General features: G+C 37.9%; 1 protein-coding gene across 1 annotated transcript in view; it reads left to right on the top strand.

Annotated features, from left to right (window-relative positions):
* Positions 1–4,331: 4,331 nt before the first annotated feature.
* The window catches only part of LOC146445487 (multidrug resistance-associated protein 1-like), a 28,432-nt gene continuing 13,133 nt past the window's right edge, over positions 4,332–19,630 (top strand). Inside the window, 15 exon segments of the mRNA XM_085075033.1 lie at positions 4,332–4,407; positions 5,511–5,572; positions 7,969–8,107; positions 9,058–9,215; positions 10,246–10,423; positions 11,217–11,471; positions 12,920–12,985; positions 13,642–13,779; positions 14,598–14,744; positions 15,698–15,782; positions 15,898–15,964; positions 16,920–17,046; positions 17,642–17,818; positions 18,347–18,514; positions 19,433–19,619. Coding sequence (XP_084931159.1) covers positions 4,348–4,407; positions 5,511–5,572; positions 7,969–8,107; positions 9,058–9,215; positions 10,246–10,423; positions 11,217–11,471; positions 12,920–12,985; positions 13,642–13,779; positions 14,598–14,744; positions 15,698–15,782; positions 15,898–15,964; positions 16,920–17,046; positions 17,642–17,818; positions 18,347–18,514; positions 19,433–19,619 — 2,014 coding nt within the window. The 5' untranslated portion in view covers positions 4,332–4,347.

Genomic DNA, 19,630 nt, shown 5'->3' with positions numbered 1-19,630 from the left:
AAGAACTTGAAAATAATTCTGAGAACTGTGTCTCCAGAGATTATTTTTCCATAAAATTATCATCTGGGTTTTTCCAAGGATTCATTCTCTAATCTAAATTCTGAGAAGGTCTGAGAAAGCCTCTGCAGCAGAGAGATGGAGCTTAGAGTCCCACAAACCTCACCCAGACATTGATTTGCTGTGTGCTTTTTAACCTCTTTCTCTCTGTATCCCAGCTACAAAACAAATGAAGAAATATTTATTTTTATGAAGCTCTTTTATTTACAAATCACTTTGCTGGGTAAATACTGGAGTACGGACTACAGGTTTTTTAAATCTGTGGTGAGGCAGAGAGGCAGATAAGCCCTGCATTATTCATGCGTGAAGTGCGGATGCTCAGTTTGCCCATATCTCTGTCCCAATTATTTCCAGTGAAGGATAAAGAAAAACATATCCTCACCATTCAAATATGAGGCAAATGCACCCTTGGAATGTTTTTTGCATAGTAAAAAAGTTTAGTGCTTCTAAACACAAGGTCTCCTTTGTTTCCTTCCACTACAGTTAAGGGTGTATGTGTGTTTATGTGTTTCAGTACTTAATTTTGAGTGATCAGTCTCTTCACCTTTATGAATCTGAGCATCTCATCAAAGCTGTGCTGCACAAGTATTTGCAGCAGATAGCCTTTTGGAGGTGTCTTCAAAGGCTTTTCTGCTTTGAATGTAGTCACAAGGAGAAAAAGATGCACTATGTCTGCTGGTATAAAAATCAGCTCAGGTCAACAAATGACCTTTAATTAATTTTTTGCTTCCATTTCTCAAATATGTCACTCTGGAGTTTGCTATGGCAGCTCTTGTAATTCCTTTGCATTCCCTTGTCTCAAATCTTTGACACTTTGTCCAACTATTACTATAAAAGCACAGCTTTACTGACATCATATATTGCTTAGAGCAAGTAATGGTATCGTGTCAGTCTGGCTCTTCCCTCTCCCTACTTTTGCATCTAGATTATTGTTACAACAAAAACTTAGTGTACCCAAGAAAGCTCCAGTCAGGGAGCCTCAGCATGCACTCCACATACAGTACCCATTCATATACAAGTTAAAGCATGGAGAGATCAACACTACTAAAATCAATCTGGTAACAGCCCCAGTAAAACATTTACTGGGTTTATCCAAGAGCCAATCACCTGATCTTAGAATAAAATTGTACATATGTACTTTTACATGTACCTAATGCCACTAGTTTGGAATAAACTTCTAACATTTGTTCTTTTACACAGATACAGGGCAAAGAGAGGAAATTTTAAGTTCCATCTTGAACTGAAAACTGAAATAAGCCCAGCCTATAGTAATGTTGATGTAACCCCCTGTGAAATGGTTTCAAAGCCCTCTGGAATCAGTTGGGAAAGGACTCCCACATCAAATCAACTCCCAGAAAGTTTTGTAGTATTAATCAGGATATTGAACTGGGGTGAACTCATGTCTCTGCCATATGACAAGGGAACTGTGGTCACCAACAGTGGCACTTGTTCCTCTCAGAAATTCATAAATCTCAGCTCCTGTTACTGTGTACACTGTAGTTTCTACTGACAGCCCACTGCCAGGTAAATCCTTCATGGTGACATCACAAACAGATGCAATACTTCAAAGTTCATCTATTCCCCATCCTGATTTGCTGCATTATGCCCACTCATTATGCCTTGTGCTTTTCCCACAAGGATACACTCCTTCTTGCACTGAAATTCAGTTACCTGCTTTGAAATTGCCTTATGCAAACCAGTGGAGAATGTTGGCAGTTTGTTCAGGACTTTGACTGTGCCCCACACACCCAGGACTGTCAGAGTAGCACCTGCTGAATGAACCTTGATACTTTCAGAGGAGTCCACAGACTGCCAGCTATTAAAAATTCTCAAGACTGGCCAAGTATTCAAGCTGAAAAAAAGTCATAAAAGATCAGTTTTACTACAGTACAAGATTGCTACGATTTACAGGAAAGAGAATGGCACTGTTACAATTCAGTTTACCCCCAGAAGTTTTTGATAAAATAGCATCTAAAAACATTACAGTGTGGTTTTCAAGATTAAGATCAAATTCTTACACAAGCCTTGATATGCTGATCTGTGGTCACATGCAAATTGTATTTCCCCTTCTAATCTTCTTTCTACCCCCAGGGATTCTGTAGTGTTGGGAAATCCCATTCTCAGAACAACTCTCATTTCTCTTACAACTCAAGCCTCTTCCACAGAAAAATTCTTCTCTAACCACTAAGCTTAAGAGCACCACTCCCTTTCAGGCACGAGGAAATCCCACCAGGCTTTGCAATGCAATATGTTTAACTATGAAAGTAAGCTGTCTAAAGATTGCAAACATAAAATTCTGACTGGAAGAAATTTAAGACTTACCATCTTCTACACAGATGTTTGCAATTCCTGTACATTGATAATCCTTTCCTAAATAGACTTGACAAGTTTGTAACTAATCCTCCATTAGAAAATATGGGCACTGAGGCAATGCACACCATTTATGCTTTGGAAAAGAAATCCTTCAATGATTGTTTTTCACACTGTTGTCATCAGGGTGACTTCTAAAAATGCACTCCTTTGTAAAATAACACTTTAAAAATATACTCTGAATGCAGAATATGTGTACATGATTGAAACCTGTTTGTAGCAACCACGCAGCTGTGGCTTATAGGGCAGGTGTAATTCCAGACTTGAAGACAGCAATCATATTCCAGTAATTCCTTTTGAGAGCAACATCCAACACCGTATATGTGTATTGTGTCAGTAACTGTCACAATGCTTTCCCATGCTGATGAGGGCAGCACACGGGCAGTGCAGTTTCTCAGCCCAATTTTGCTATAATTGTGTGGTTTCCCACTAGTTATTCTCTGCTCACTTGTAGTTTCACACTGAGGAGAAGGAAATACCATGTGGCACACACACTTCTTCCTGGGGCCATGTTTCTGTGCCACGCACACTTCCACTGCAAGGCTTGACAACATCAACCATTTACTTCTGTCAGAAGGGCAACGCAGTAAAGAAACGCTGAATTGAGCATCTTAAACTGTTGAAGGGTCATGCAATCACCTTGACATGGCCACCAGTTGACCCACTATGGCACTCTGTGCTGTCTCACTCCCTGTCCACTCCAGCACACCCACAGAGCATGCAACCACTCACACATCACTCTTTTTTGACCTATTTCTTTTTCCAGCTATACTAGATGTTGGAGTAGTAGATAAATAGACCAGCTTTATTTTCAAACATTCTGTGTTATTTTATAGTTTGTCAGTCTTTTAATTGTCTAAACCATAATGCATGCAAAATTAAACTCTTCAGAATTTTCCTTTCACAGAGTTAACAACTCAAGTTTCTGTTTCTCTAGATGCACCATTCTTTAGCTTGACAGCACAGGGTAACAAGTCCATCAGGTCAACAATTTCCTTACCAGCAGATGCCTCCACCAGTGCCTTCAAATTTATCCTTTTCTCCTAGGCAGAATCAAGGTGCAAATGTAAAGATTGAGCAGAGCTCTCCTGAATTGGCCCTGCCACATTGAAGTGAATGTGAAGGGCACTGGGTGATGAAAGACCCTCTGAAAGCGAGAAAATGGTAGAGTTGTGACAATCATACACAAAGTATCGAAGATAACAAAAGGTGATAAAGAGAGCATGGCCAGAACCACAGGAATTTAAGAAAAAGGCATGTTAATACTGGATGAATGGATTAATCTTTTTTAATTTGATTTTGGCTTTTTTGTTGGGTTTTTTTCCTATTTTTATGTGAGAGAAATGTTCATCTTTGAACTTTATTAAAGAATAAATGTTTGAGAAGAAGAAATGTTTGAGAAGAAGAAATACACAAGATTCATGCTAGTTCTGAAATGTGTTATGCATAGAATAGCTACAGAATCACAGAATACGCTGAGTTGGAAGGTTCCCATCAGGACCATCGAGTCCTGACCCTGCACAGGACACCCCAGGAGTCACACCATGTGCTGAGAGCATTGTACAAACACTTCTTGAGCTCTGCCAGCCTTGGTGCTGTGACTGGGGAGCCTGTTCAGAGCCCAGCCACCCTCTGGGTGAAGAGCCTTTTCCTGATACCCAACCTAAAGCTCCCCCGACACAGCCGTGTCTCCTCGAGTGCTGTCACCGGCTCACTCTCCAGCTGCAGGGCTGCCGGGCAGCACAAGGCCAGCACGACCAGCCCGGGCAAAGCTTAGGGGAAGCAGCGGCGGCAGCACCGCCCTCCATTTCCCTCCCTTTCCCTCCCCTTCCCTCCATTTCCCTCCTTTTCCCTCCCCTTCCCTCCCTTTCCCTTTCCCTTCCCTTCCCCTTCCCTCGCCCGGCCGGCGCTGCCGGAGCCATGGCCGCCTCCCGTGGGCTGTGGCGGGGCCGCTACGAGCCGCTGGGTCCCGGCACGGAGGTGACGGGGCCGGGGAGGAGGCATGAGGAGGGGAGGAGGGCTGTCGGCGGGGCTCCGGGCGCTGCGGGACCCGAGCGGTGCCCGCTTCCTCCCACGGCCGCCTTCGACCCGCGGGGATTCCGGGTTGGGTGCCTGCGAGTCTGTCCCCTGAGAAAGCAGCTGATGGGGCCTGGGGTGTATCTTTTGCTTGGATAGGGAGGGAATAATCCACTTCTCAGATGGAGACAGGAGCGGGGTTTGAGCAGGGCACGGGCAGGACCGTGTGTGACTCCGAGCCAGCGCACCGTGCTGTGAGGGCGCTAGGGCCGCGGGCAGGTGTGTGCCTCAGGAACGGGGGCGTACATCGTTACCGCCTGTTTGCAGTCATTTGTCGCGTTATCGTGTAATCATTCGGCATTCTACTGAAAGCGCAAAAAAAACTGTTGAGGAAAACGGCAGAGAAGCCCCGGCTGTGTCGGCGGGTGTTTCACGGCACCTGCTGGAAAAGGCTGCGGCTGCGTCCTGGGGCAGGGATTGTTTTAGGGAGGCGGAACTGCCTCACTCGCCGGTGTGCTGCAGGCACTCCTGGCCGTGGATACACATTCCTCGGGCACTACGGAGAGTTCGTGCTTGTTTGCCTTTGTTACTCGTATCTCCAGTGCCTTATGAAATTGGCAGCAGTGCACAAGCCTCGTTCTCTTCTCGTTTATGTGCACGGCACACCTTAGCAGTGATTTATTTCTTAGGGCGGCCTGAAAGGAGCCTGCTGTTCTTTAGGTGTTAGCAGCTGATAACGTCCAATAGCTGTGTTATCAAATAGCGGAAAAGAAATTAAGCCCCGCAGGATTTTGACTGTCAAAGATTTAAGGAAGCCAAGTTAAGTTGTTCTATTAATTCATGAAACTGTAGACCACTTTCGCTCTTCATACTTTGTATTAGAGTGTGTTGGTGGGAGAAAGTGACAGGCAAAAATGTTTGTATAGGTATAGGCCTTTTGATAGCTCAGAATTAAATATCTTCTAAAAACTAAATGTTTAGTAAAGAAAAAAAAAACACAAACACCATCAAGAACTTCATTCTTTCAAGTATCATTCATACTTTTTCCTTTGTTCTTTTTTAAACAGAAGTGTAACACTGAAGAGAATGCGTCTTTCTTCAGTAAATTAACGTATTCCTGGTTTAGCAGGTGAGAATTTATTAAACTGCTTGTTGCTGTTCATTGATGCTCACAGAATTGTAGACTGTGCACTTACATTCCACAACATTATTCTGGCTTGATCCTGACCCTGGGAGTGCTGTTGGCTTTTTACACAAAAATCAGAATTTGCAACATATAGAGACTGTATTTGAAACATATAGAGACTATATTCAAATATTTTGTGGACCATTTTTTATACATAGTAACAGTCATTTTATACATTATCTAATGGCATTATTTAACAATGGCATTATAACAACTTAATAGATCTCCAGGAACAAATATTCAGTAGTACATGTAAGGTATTTTCCAGGTAACCAATTTCATGCTTGTTTTCCTCCCTGTTTTGTGTCAGGCCACAAGTTGTTATTGTAGCTCACCTGCTCCCATACACCAGAAATCCTTCTGCTACTTGGGAAATTTTCCACCACAAAAATAGGAACTGAAATTTCAACTCTGTCAAGTCTTTCAACTTCCTGTCACTTAATATGTTCAATGTTATTTCCAACAATTTTGTATGTTATGTCTTATGACCATTACTAATTTTTAAATTTTTTTTCTTTGAAAAATAATTTCAGTCAGATATACAGACTTCAATAACCTAAAAGTGGGAAAAAACATGTGAAAAGTGTTAGAACTGTTTCTTGCTTTACTCAATATTCTTAATGCTAAAGATAAACTGAAAGTGGTATTTGCTATTAATAAGCTGATTCAAAACAATCAGATTTTTCAAGGATTCAGAGTATTCAGTTAAACTCTGGTCCTGTTGAAGTTAGGAGTTCACCTTTGTTTTATACCAGTTCTTACATTCTATACCATAAATACAAATGCTCAGTTTTTCTAGAAAGTTCTGCAGTGCACTGAGGGCAGTGTTTCCATATGACATTTATGCTTTCTTTATGTCACACTATTCACCCACATTTTCAAGGAAGGCTATATTTTGTGTATTTTAACTAATTCCACAATGTCTAATAAAAGAAGGGAAGAGGAAAAAAAAAAATACCAAAACAAACAACCAAAAGAGGGTTTTTCAGTTATTTTGCCATGAAGTAAACAGTTGCCCAGGGAGGTTGTGGATGCCCTATCCTTGGAAGTGTTTAAGTTGGATAAGGCCTTGAGCAACCTGCTCTAGTGGGAGGCATTCCTGCCCATTGCAGGGGAGCTGGGACTAGATGATCATCAAGGTGCATTCCAAGCACTTAACATCCTATGATTCTATGAAATATGCTTTGTGTTAGTGTTACAGCTTCAGCAGATGTTTGGGTGACCATTGGGGATAGTGAAGTCCAACCCCACCAGAATTTTACAACCTCCAGAAAAACATTTCTGAGTCTTGTGTCCTGCACAATGCACCCGTGGTAGCCCCAAGGCCAGCGCTGGCACTGACTGGCACACTGGAAGAGCACACTGAGGAGGTGACACTGTGCTTGTGTCACTGCCTTCGAGGGACAGAGGTCCTCACCAGCCTTAGAGCATTAGAGTGGACACTACATGCATACTTCCTTGCCCATGCATGTGTCCCTGGTTGAGTCCCAGATGTTTGGGACATCCTTTAAGTGAGAATGCATTAATCCTTTTGCCTTTTGTCCACCTTAGAAATGGTATTGCACAGTTTGCTTTGAGTTGTCATAAAGCTGACATGCTTATCAAAAGATCCAAACATCTGTGCTTCTGTTTTGGTTTCCTTAGGCTCAGTGTGTTCAGCCATGTTCTACCATTTTTAAGACCACACTTAGTTTTTGTTGACACTTAAGTGGATAAAAACACTTCATTAAAAGAAAAAGTTTAACAGCTGAAGGTCTGCTGTAGGGGAATTTTCATTGTATTTGTGCTGAAATCCAGTAGTGAAATGCAGTTACCTTGCTTGAAGATGAGTTGCAGCGTATTGAGTCACTATCCTTGGAGGTATTTAAAAGAAGTGTTGATATGGCATTTTCAGACATCCTTTAGTGGTAGACTTGGTGGTGTTTGGTTATTTAGATAATGTTAAGGTTCTTTTCCAACCTGAATGACCTTGGGATTCAATGATAATGCACTCCTGTGATCACAATAGTAAGTGGGTAATGATACTACATATGTTTGTTTATGAAATAGTATATTTTTCAGTAAAGAAATACAAGATCTGAAATGTAGACCAGTTCCTCAGAGCTTGTTGTTCAAATGTGACAATCTGCTTGGGCTCTCCTTACTTCAGGTGAATTTCAGTGTACTGAAGGTAACTGTGAACATGTTCCACTATTTAGTCTGTAGCTTTTATAGGATTACATCTATTACTTTGATTACAGAGTTTATTTATATACACTAGATTATACCATTAGCTTTTTGAGTCCTGCTCTTTTTACCTGTTGTATTTCAGGCTATCTAAATTAATACCTTTTTTTCAGAGTGATATCTCTAGGCTACAAGAAGCCATTGGAAAGGGATGACCTGTTTGAACTCAATGCAGATGATTCACCATACAGTGTGTGTCCTAACTTTGAAAAGCAGTGCAGAAAAGTCCAGAAGTCTGCCACAGGATTAATGGTAGCTATAATTCTGACAGGAGGCAATATCCTGTTCTAAAGTTGGGTCTAGAAGCTGGAGAAGATTTAAAAAATCGAATTATTTATTGAACCGCCTACCTTTTATAGGACACAGAGGTTCCTCAGTGTTGGGGTCAGTGATCTCTTGTATGGCTGTAGGATTTTTCTACAAATCGTTTCAGTTCAAACTTATCTCTTTGAAAGATACTAGATTACATTTCAAGATTTCAAGTGATAAGGAATCTACTGTGCTTGGTACAGAATCTACAGTAACTTTTACTTGGTGATGAATTAACATTTTGTCAAAACTGTTCAACTCTTCCAGCTCTTCTCTCTGATTTGTCTGTTTCCCTGTGTCTTTTCTTCCCATCTGTAATCTGTGTTTCAAGTAGGGAGGGAAGTCTATTGTCAGTTTTACTGTCCATCATCACTATGATGATTAAGAAAGTATATTTTTTTTAATGTCTTTTAAGACTCTTCGCAATTGAGCTAAATTCAAACTGAAAAAAATTGTTACTTGACAACTGAAAATATTCTGAAATAATAGAAGGGTTATTCAACCTAAAATATGAAGTTGGCTTAAGCCTGTTATAAATGAGAATGCATTTATATTGAAGCTTATCTCTGTTTTTTCTGATACATTTTGTTTTGACCTGTGATAATTATTTGAGGATTAAAATATATTGTAATTATATTCATGGATGATAGGGGCAACCCTAGGAATTATATTTATCCTTTCCTGAATAACTATTAGTCAGGCTAAATAAAGCCAGACTTCATTTCTTACCCCAGAGCTTTTCTTTTATGTGTATAAATTGTTCTTTTTCAGGTGATAGAACACTGATGGCTTTAGATGGACATTTTAATATTACATATTTTGTATTGTAAATGTGGGTGAAGTTCAAAAACACTTTTTCTCTTAATTCTCTATGTATTTTTGCAACTTTGCAGGCTTCTTGGATCCAAAGAGTACTATTTAAGAAAACAAGTTTCCATAAACCATCTTTGATTTTGCCATTATGGCAAACATTTAAATATTTATTGATTAAAGTTGCATTTCTTAAAGTTACAGCTGACATTCTGGCTTTTATGAGTCCACAAATAATGAAGTAAGTTTTTAATGTGTTTCATTTTTTGTTCAAAGAGCAATATTAATAATAAATCTAAAGGGTTACCAGTATCAAAGCCAAACCAAGCAACAGCTAAGATGTGTAAAGATTTTACCCTCACTCCCCTTGATGAGCTGAAAATAATCTAATTAAGGAAAGCTCAAAAAAATCAGGAAATTCATAGCTAAAGGACTTAAAAAAACCAGTAGAAGTTTCACAATATTGTATGTAAATATTTAATACATAAATACAAAATCAAGTGCTAAGAAAAATGAACTAAAAAAGATACTTTGCTTACCTGCTGCTATGTCAATTTTTTTTCATCTTTACTTTTAAAAAACTCACCAAAATGTATAATATTTAATGGCATTTAATGGAAGATGGCAATGACTCTGTTACCATGTTGCTGGCTTCATGGGGTTGATAGAAGTGGTTTTTAGAAATTGTGCTTACCACAGAGGTGTTAAAGAGATGATCAAACACCTGAGTGTTTATAAAGAAAAGAGTTAATGAACAGAATTATTGTTAACCTCCAAACTATACCCTGAATCAGTGTAATCCTGATCAAACTGGGTAACCATAAAATCTGTTTGAAGAGTCAGCATCATGTCTGATTGCTATTTAAGATAATGTTTTACTAAGACAAAAATCAGAATTTTTGTATATAATTTTTTCTTCTCTTGCTCTTATGGTTGGTATTAACAGCATTTCTAAGTTCAAATATGTAATTATTTTTTAAATTTTTATCTTTTGTGAAATTCTTTTATTCTTTATTTGTGCTCCATTGTCAGAGAAGTCAGCAATAGCACATTCATGTCTAGATTTGTGTTCCAAGCTTCTAAGCTAACAGGGTGGAAAACACAGATAAAACCTACCATTGTAAACATTGTATTTCATTGTGATCTTTCACCATATCTGAACCCAAAATAAACTGAATTAAACAAGTTGCCAGTGTCTTAGCTGGTCAAATGTTTATTGTTTGTTGTTGATTTAATGGACAGAATTTAAAATTAATTGTCTTTCCTTTCAGAGCACTGATAATGGCCAGTGAAAACCAGCCTAGTTCATATGGGAGTGGCTGTGGCTATGCTATTTCCCTGTTTTTTGTAGTTCTCTCACAAACTCTTCTCCATCAGTTATACCAACGGAACAACATTCTTACTGCAGTCAAAATCAAGACTGCAGTTGTTGGCCTGATCTACAAAAAGGTAATCCTCTACTGCTCTTTCAGAACAAAACCTAAAATACACACACAGTGTTAAAAGATAACATGCTTGCTTAGCCTAAACAAAACACGGTGTTACACACTGGTTACAGGCTAACAGACTGATGTTGTGTTTTGATGATTATTTATTTATAATAATTTGGAATTTCAGCAGCATTTCTCTTGTAAGACTGTAATCCTGAAATTACATTCTTTTTGTCAGCCACCTGTACATTCATAGTATTGGAAATACATGTAGAAACTAGACACATTCTATTTTGATTTTGGGTTAATTTTCCAAATTTACTGAATGATGTGGGACGACTGCTTAGGTTGGCTGTCTGGGTAAAAGTAAGGGTATGCAGGATTACTGTTTTTACTATGTAGTAGCAGTGAATATGAGAAGGTGAATTTTGCCACACTGTCTGTTTCTGAGGTTACAATTTCCCCTGATTTTAGTGAAATCATTTTTAAGCTCAATACCCAGTACTTTCATTGTTTTTCATATGTTTAAAAGATGCCTAAACACTGTGGAAATCTATCTGTGACTTACCCCACCTGTAATAAGATCTGCTGGGTCAGCAGCATTATTAGCTACAGGAAATGCAAGTGCTAATCAGGTAGAAGAAAAAGTAGCTGTCTGACCTATAAAAATGTTTACAATCATCTTAATATGTAGCATATGAGGTGATAAACAGTTGCAGGTCTGATTCACCATGCTCAGTTTTGCCCTAATTGTTGTCCTTTTAGCAATGCAGGTTGCTGATTTTTGTGGCCTCTGTGTTTTCTGGTTGCAGGCCTTAACTCTAGCAAATTCCTCACGGCAACAATATACAACTGGGCAGATTGTTAACCTGATGTCAGCAGATACTCAGCAGCTCCTGGAGCTCACTATCAACATGAACATGTTGTGGTCAGCACCTTTTCAGATCATCATGGCTGTGGTCTTCCTCTGGAAAGAACTTGGCCCCTCAGTCCTAGCAGGTGTTGCACTGCTGCTTTTGGTTATACCTATAAATGCACTCATTGCAGCCAAAGTAAGAAGACTGAAGGTGAGATATTTAAACAAGTATAAGAAGGAGAGGCTAAATTGTCCTAATACAGGAGTGAAGGGGGAGGTAGATTATACATGTATTGGAATAGTGTTGTTGCATCTAAGCTAAACCCCAAGCAAATGAGCAATGACAAACTGCAGTTCTTTTTCAATGAGGGAAGAAGTGTAACTGCAGAAAGGGAGCCCTATGTTTGGTAGCTAAACTTGTGTGTAGGTTGGATACATAAATTTTCATTATCTTGAAGCAATACTTTTGTATTAGTAAAAAATCACTGTATGACTCAATTTAGGGAACAGCTATGCTCTTGGATATGAGCTAATTCCATTCAGTAAGGGATTTTGTAGGATTATGTGCCTCTTCCAGTTTTCCTATTGAGGCTAAGCTGCTCACTAAAATTTAGCACATTCTCCTGAGATTACAGGAATTTCCCTGGAGGTACTGTGTGTGTTCTGACTTCTTTTCTGCTCCTCTGATGCTACAGATCTCTTGGCATTCTATTGCCTGTTACAATGACAATTTTCACTGGAAAAAAATAGTACAACCCCAAGTTTTGCATTTCTATCAAGGCAGTTAGTTGTCTTATTCTGCCTTTGATGGCGTAACATGCACTGAAGAATCTGGGTCTCCATTAATACTTTTGTAAGGCTGTGACTGTTTAGAGACATTGAAAAAACACCAAAAACCTCTTTCACCTCTTCTGCAAGTGAGGTGCAGCAGCTACATATGCACTTAGATCCCTACACTGATGAGAGAGAGAGAAGAAATACAAAGGACAATAAAGCCATTCTGTCTAAAAGTTTTCAACTCGTTGTTGTATATGAATAACCCTCAAAACACTAAAGAGGGTGTTAATGACTGTTTTAGACATGTGAGATGCAGAAGAGCCAAAGTGTAGTATAGGAGTGAAATTTCTGTGTTTATTTGGTTCTTTAAGTCAGAGTGTATTAATCAATAACAGAGGAAAGTTTCATCCCAAGTCCTGTATATATACATATGTATGAATACAGTGTTTTATATTGCATAGCATTACATATAAATTCACGTGTGTGTGTTTTGTGTTACATGAAGTTGATATTGAGACTGTATTTACCTGCTTCGAGATTTTGAAGATTAAAACCATATTATATTTCCTGAAAACCCTGGGAACTGGAACCCTGTAAGGATTTTAATTTTAAGTAAATATATATATATATTAAAAAAATATTGAAATGAGCTCTTTATGATATTTTAGGGTAAAGTATTCATTTTAATGTATTTAATCCTTTGTGCTATGTATTTTTTTTTTTAATACTCAATATATATCTGAAAATGCTATAATTGCAGTACTATAGTGGTTTTCACCAAGGTAAAAATAGCATAAAGGTATTTATGGCCTCCAGTAAACTGCATATTTTGCTTTCCAAATTATTCATTGAAGAATTAAAATATTGCTGTCCTTTAACCAGAAAAGCCAAATGAAGTATTCAGATCAACGAGTCAAGCTACTAAGTGAAATACTACATGGAATAAAGGTAATTCCACAACTAATAAGGGGCATGTTTGTAAAGATATTATTATTATATTATTATTCTATTATTAAAATTATATATTATTATAAAGACATAAATTATTTGAAAAACTAAGGGTTTATGAGTAATATTGCAGCTAAAATATTACTAAAATATTAAAGCTTTAGAGAGAAAATGTTTTAATGTAAGGTGTTTAAAGTGTTTTTGGAAAATATTTACTGGTTTAATATTTGAAAATTAAATTTGAAAAACTTATTAGCCCCAATGCATGAATTTTACTACCACATTTTAATGAGGATGTAAAATATGTTAATAGATGTCTGAAAACCTTTAGCAAAGTGAGATTTTAATGCAGAAGAAAAGGACTTCTAAAAGTTGTCTTATTTTTGTTATTTTTCCTGTTTTGAAGCAAGCTCATCCTTTATGGTACGTAAGGGACACATTGAAATCTGAAGAATTAAGAGTGACTAGAGTATATTTCCCATGAGAACAACCTAATTTAGAGTAATATCAGGTCTTACTTTCATTTGTAAAACATTCAGATTTTTGTAGTTAGGCATTGCTGAATATTTGAAAATGACACTTGGATATTAAGTTAATTTCTGAAGCATAGTCACTGCTTTTTTGTTGTATTATAATATGCTTATTTTATTGTCTAGATCCTGAAACTTTATGCATGGGAACCTGCCTATCAAAGGAAGGTAATGAGGATTAGAGAACATGAGGTGGATATTTTGAAGTCATCTGGCTATTTGACAACTTACTCCATGCTGACCTTGACATGTATTCCCTTTATGGTTGGTTTTATAAAACTGTAAATTTTTGCAGAGATGTTTTTCATGTTCCCTGTTGCTTTAGCACCCGACTGGGTCACAAATGTTGCCTCACAGTATCTCAAAACATTAAATTTCTCAACACAATGTATTTGAATTTTCAGTTTCTAATGCTATGTCTATGACTAGAGAAGGAGGAGAGAGATTATGAGCTGACCTCTGTTAGAAAGTCAGAAACCAAACCCAAAGCTCCTGAACCTCATGCACTGCTTTAATCATACTGTTTCTTTTGCATAGAAATCAACTACCTTCTTTATACTCCTTTTTTAGGTTTTAGGGGAATGCATTGTCAATCTGTATTTTTTGGCTATTCCTTCTCAAACACTGAAATAAATATATGAACAGAGAGCCTGGCTGAACAGAGAGCTTTGGCTGGAACTCTGAGAAAAAAAAAAAGAGAGAGTATATGACCACTGGAAAAAGGCTCAGGCAACTTAGGAGGACTAAAAGGATGTCATGAGGGAGGGAGAAGATTGGAAGGGCCAAGACCCAACTAGAGCTTCGTCTGGCTACTGCTGTAAAACACAGTAAAAAATATTTCTATAAATACATCAGCAACAAAAGGAGGGCTAAAGAGAATCTCTGTCCTCTATTGAATGGGAAGGAAACACAGTGACAAAGGCTGAGGGAAAGACTGAGGTACTTAATGCCTTCTGTTCTTCAGTCTGAATAGTGTAAGACCAGTTGTTCTCTGGAAAATAAAAATAGTGTCTGTATATAAATTTTAGTTACAATGTAATTTTGCTTCTTAATACAACTTTTTCATTTTTTTTATTTAAAAGGTCTCACTGGCTACGTTTGGAGTCTTCTTTTATCTGGACAAAGAGAATGTTTTAACAGCAACTAAACTGTTCACATCTATTTCTTTATTCAACATTTTGCGACAGCCTTTGTTTGATTTACCGTCTGTGATCTCTGCTGTAGCCCAGGTAAACCTATTATGAACAAGTGCTATAAAAAGCTAATTTTGTATTGTCATGTTTCAGCTGTTTCTACCAGTGATTAAGTAGCTTAATTATTTCAAGTTACATTTTATTGGGGTGAAACTGCACACTATTTTTATGGAATGCAAAGCATGAAGGCTGTTTAAAGGATGCCTCTCAGTCTTTTCAGTAGAATGAAAATGACATAGCACACCTAATTGTGACTGAGCTTTCTGTCTCTCGCTTTTCTTCCTTCAGTGGGCTAGACTCAACTTCTGCTCCTACTCTCTCAACCTCTCTTCTTCACAGTCCACAGAAGATAAAGTATGAACAGTTTGGGCTGCACAAGCTTAAATCACTCAGCCACTGTTAGATGTTGGAGCCCTTGGTACCAAGTAGGGGAGACCCACTGTGGACTCTACAAACAGTTTTTGTCAAGTCCCCACTGAAGGAAGTGGAGAAAAAAGGATAGAGCTGCTGAGGATCCTGTATCAACAACCTGCAGGCCTGATGGTACAGCACTAGGGTTACCACCTGGGTTGGGAACTTGGAGATTTTAACACTCTTTTATGGGTATATCATATGAGGTGCTCATGAATGTGCTCACAGCAAAATGTTGTCTTTCTACAGTTTGTGAAGTGAGATTTATTCACTATTTCCTAGCAAAAAAATTTAAAAAGCTGAACCACAGGTTTATGAAAACAAAATATATGAGTCTACCCAGCAGTAGATCCTCAGGGAAAAAAATACACTTACTGATCACTTTAGATTGTTTAGTACTATAAGGAAAATATTTTTAAACACCCAAGCACCTTTTATGTCTGGGTTGAAATAAGACAAGGAATATGTTTTTCCGTGTTATCTAAACCTTTAAAAGTAATATTTAAATGTTTATGGAGCACCTGCATGTAGTTATATATATATACATATATATTTATACACGTGTGTTCATTTTGTAGACCAAAGTCTCTCTGAGCCGCTTAGAGGATTTTCTGTCCGCTGAGGATCTTAACCCTGAAGATGTCAGTACAAACTACAGTGACAGTAAGCAGTAATTATTAATTTTTAATTGGTCTTGATTTTATATGGAAGATCATTAAGAAGCTCAGCTGAGAGGATGGACAAACAACTCTTTGCTCTATTTTCTTTACTGCAACAGATCATGCTGTTAGTTTTATTGGTGCATCTTTCCGCTGGGAAAAAAATGGCCTGCCTATCCTCAAAAAGTAAGATATTTGTTACTGATTTCTATGAGCTCCTTTAGCAGAATGTGATGTTTGTAGAGATTTTGATGAGATTTAATGTATTCTGATTCAGAGTAGTTCATTATGATACATACCAAAAAGAATATGAAATATTGTTTCCAAAGTATCCCATGTGATCAGTGTGCTCTGGAAAGTCTATGCAACAAAATTTTAACTTGTCAGTTTTTTCCTGAATTGCATTTTGGGGAGAATTGAGTGGGAAGATGTCCTTTTGTTGATACAGCATTTTGTGTTGCCTACAAGTAAGCCAAGGTAGTTTATACAGCCTTGTACTGAATACTGATGTTAAAACTGGACTCTGGTTTCCTGTGGCAAAAAGAAACAAGCAAAAATATTGCTTTTCTCACAGTGGTCTCTCTTGCCTGAAGACACCCCTCATTTTGTTTGTCATTCTTAACAAGGTATTTCTTAGGTCTCAATTCAGCTATGCTTAAGCTGCTGTGCAATGAACACCTTGGAGGGTTGGTAAGGAAATGGTACAACCAGGTCCAGGGGTGTAATGGAGAGCCTATTTGATAAGCCCTGTGCAGCTGTTCAGTATTACTAAAGCAACTGAAGGGATTAAAACCTACGCAGTCTAACCCTCTAGCCACACTGTTTCCCCTGTTCCTCTCAGGGGTGGGGGATAACTTTCCAAAAATGGCATTGAGTATCCACATCTCAGCCACCATGGCCTGCCATATCAATGGTATGAGCTGCCTTCAGCAACCTCTACCTTGCAGACAAATGGATTCATACTTAAAGTCATTACTGCAGTTCTTGCAATGGTACATGGTCAAAAGACATGCAAACTGAAATACTAATTTCTCATAATACCGTGGGTAATACAATCTTTCTCTCCTACAGTGACCACAACTCATGCATGATGGAGTATTTGCAGAGATGATAACTAATTTTTCTTCCTCAATATTTGCAGCTTGAGTGTCAGCATTCCTGAAGGCTCTTTAGTTGCTGTTGTGGGATAGGTTGGATCTGGAAAGTCATCTTTTCTTTCTGCTGTACTTGGAGAAATGGAGAAACTGGAAGGAATGGTTCAGAGACGAGTAAGATATTCTGTCCGTGTTCCCCTGCCCTTCCCACCCTCAGTACCTCAGTTAAGCATAACTAGTAAATAGATTTTCAGAGGGCAAGTAGCTTAATGTAAGAAAATATTTGGGAGCATTTCCGGCTATCGTTCCTATCCTGTAATATTAAATTCTAAAGCTGGCATGTTCCACATCATGTTATGCAAAAATACAGATCATCAAACTGCATTTTGATGTCTACAGTATACAGACCCAGTTTCCTGCGTGTAGATATTACAATGGATGCCTGTTTGTCACCGTGATCTTTCCCTGGAAGACTTTGCTCCATATATGTCCCAGCTCTGTCAGTTTTATTCAAAGTCATGAGTGCTTTTCTAATAGTGATAGGCAAGCTGTTACATAGTAATATACAGCAGATTGTTTTTACTACCTGACTTACTAAAAATTTTAACAGTGCTCAAATCATTGATGACAAATTTTTAATAGTGCTCAGGTTTTGGAAGGAATTACTGGTTACTTTGAGGCAAAGCTGGAATTTCAAATTTATTTTTAAATGCCTTTTTTTTATATTCAGACAGACCAAGTAAACAAAATTGTTTCCAATTCTTTTTAGGGTTCAGTGGCATATGTTTCTCAGCAGGCCTGGATTCAAAATGACAGCTTGCAGGAAAATATCCTCTTTGGTTCCAATCTTAACAGGCCATACTATGAACTTGTTTTAGAGTCTTGTGCTTTAGTGCCAGATTTGGAGCAGTTACCGAATGGAGATCAAACAGAGATTGGAGAAAGGGTGAGAACTTGAGGTGTCAGAAATGATACAATAAGTTAACTTATGACTTTCATGGTTTTATGATTATCTATTTGATGATTGACACTGATGACTTACCAGTGCTCAGCCAAGTACATTCTGCCCATCTCCTTACTGGGCCTACTTACTTTGAACTTAACTTCTGTTCGAGTTCTGAACTCTTAATAATTTTGAAAATGGCTTTATCTATACAGAAGTTTACATCTGCCCTGTCCCCTTCTCCAGAGGTTTCCCCTATACTGTAAAAGTGTCTATATTATTGTAAATATGCTATTTTTTTAGTTTTCCAAAGTTACCTTGCATTTGCCCATTTTGGAGTGGGAATAATCAACAAAGCCCAAGCTTTGCTCTAATTTTTTGAAAATCCAAATTTTACCTTTCTATTTTCATATCTAATATAAAATCTACTTTGATTACCTGAGAAAAATAATGCCAAGACTGAGTATGACGCACAAGTCTTCTTTAGTATTTCATATTTAAATGTGGATTATTTTGGATTTTTTTTCTTAGGGTGTCAATTTAAGTGGAGGGCAGAAGCAGAGAGTGAGCCTTGCTAGAGCTGTGTACAGCAATGCTGACTTGTATCTCCTGGATGACCCCCTGTCTGCTGTAGATGTACATGTTGGAAAACATCTTTTCGAGAAGCTAGTTGGCCCTTCAGGTCTCTTAAAAAGCAAGGTAACACAGGGTGGCTTTCTATCAAATTGGGGATGAATTGCTTGGTACAATCCATGGTGAAAGTCCCAGTCATTCTGTGAAAGTTCATCTCTCACCTAAAAGGTTGATGGCAATTTTTTTGAATAAAGAGGCTAAACAAAAAGCAATGCAGGTTACAGCAGAATAAAAGCTTCTTGGTGAACAAACAAGTTCCTAAGGGAAAGTGGAATCTGAAGGAATTAATTCTCCCATTTAAAAACTGTTCATGTGGGAAAGGCAGATTTGTTAAAATCTCAGTGTTATGAATTAGTACAGATTATTCCTGCTGCTGCCTGAAAAATACATGTATTAACATCAAATTTGTTCTATTGGGTCAACATTACTTACTTCTTTTCTTCAAGCTTCTTTTACTTCAATATTACTTTCTTTTACTTACTACTTAAAATTGTCTTTTCCTCTTTCCATTCTCCCTGTCCTTAATTTACTTGCTCTGTGGCTTATAAGTATCTGGCAGAAGCAGGAACTCCAGTAATGGTAGACTTGTAAGCAGATTTTAATATTGAGACTATCAAACTACATGCAGTATATTAAAAGTTGGAGTGTCTAAGTATTTTCTTTCAAACGTATTCTAAACCATTCCTGGGCAGGGAACAGGTAAGAAACATTAAACATTAAGAAACAGGTAAGTACAAGTAATAGCAAGTAGCTATAAGCTAATACTTTGACTTTGCAATGAGCAATTAAAAGAGTGATGTAGTAAAGTAGGCAATACATAACAAAAACAATAATAAGAATAATAACAATTATAATAATAAAGCAGACAAATAAATTAGCAAAATCACAGAAGAATTCCATTATACAATTCCAGCTATCATAAGGGAATGTCTGCTTTTAGTATATGTTTATATTAAATGGCAAAATGAAAACATTGTGTTTCAGACTCGTGTATTGGTGACCCATAACCTCACCCTCCTACCTCACACCGATTTAATAGTAGTGATGGAAGAGGGCAGAATAAGTCAAATGGGAACCTACCAAGAGCTCATTTCAAGGAGAGCTAATTTTGCTGAGCTTGTTCAGGTCTTCAGTCCAGAGCATACAAGTGAAGAGACAAATGCAGTGGAAGGTGAGAAAATT

Source organism: Lichenostomus cassidix, chromosome 1 (assembly GCF_008360975.1).
Source record: "Lichenostomus cassidix isolate B80296 chromosome 1, HeHo_3.0, whole genome shotgun sequence".
Taxonomy (NCBI): Eukaryota; Metazoa; Chordata; class Aves; order Passeriformes; family Meliphagidae; genus Lichenostomus; species Lichenostomus cassidix.
The sequence above is the reverse complement of the archived record's forward strand: the minus strand, read 5'-3'. Positions and strand labels throughout refer to the sequence as shown.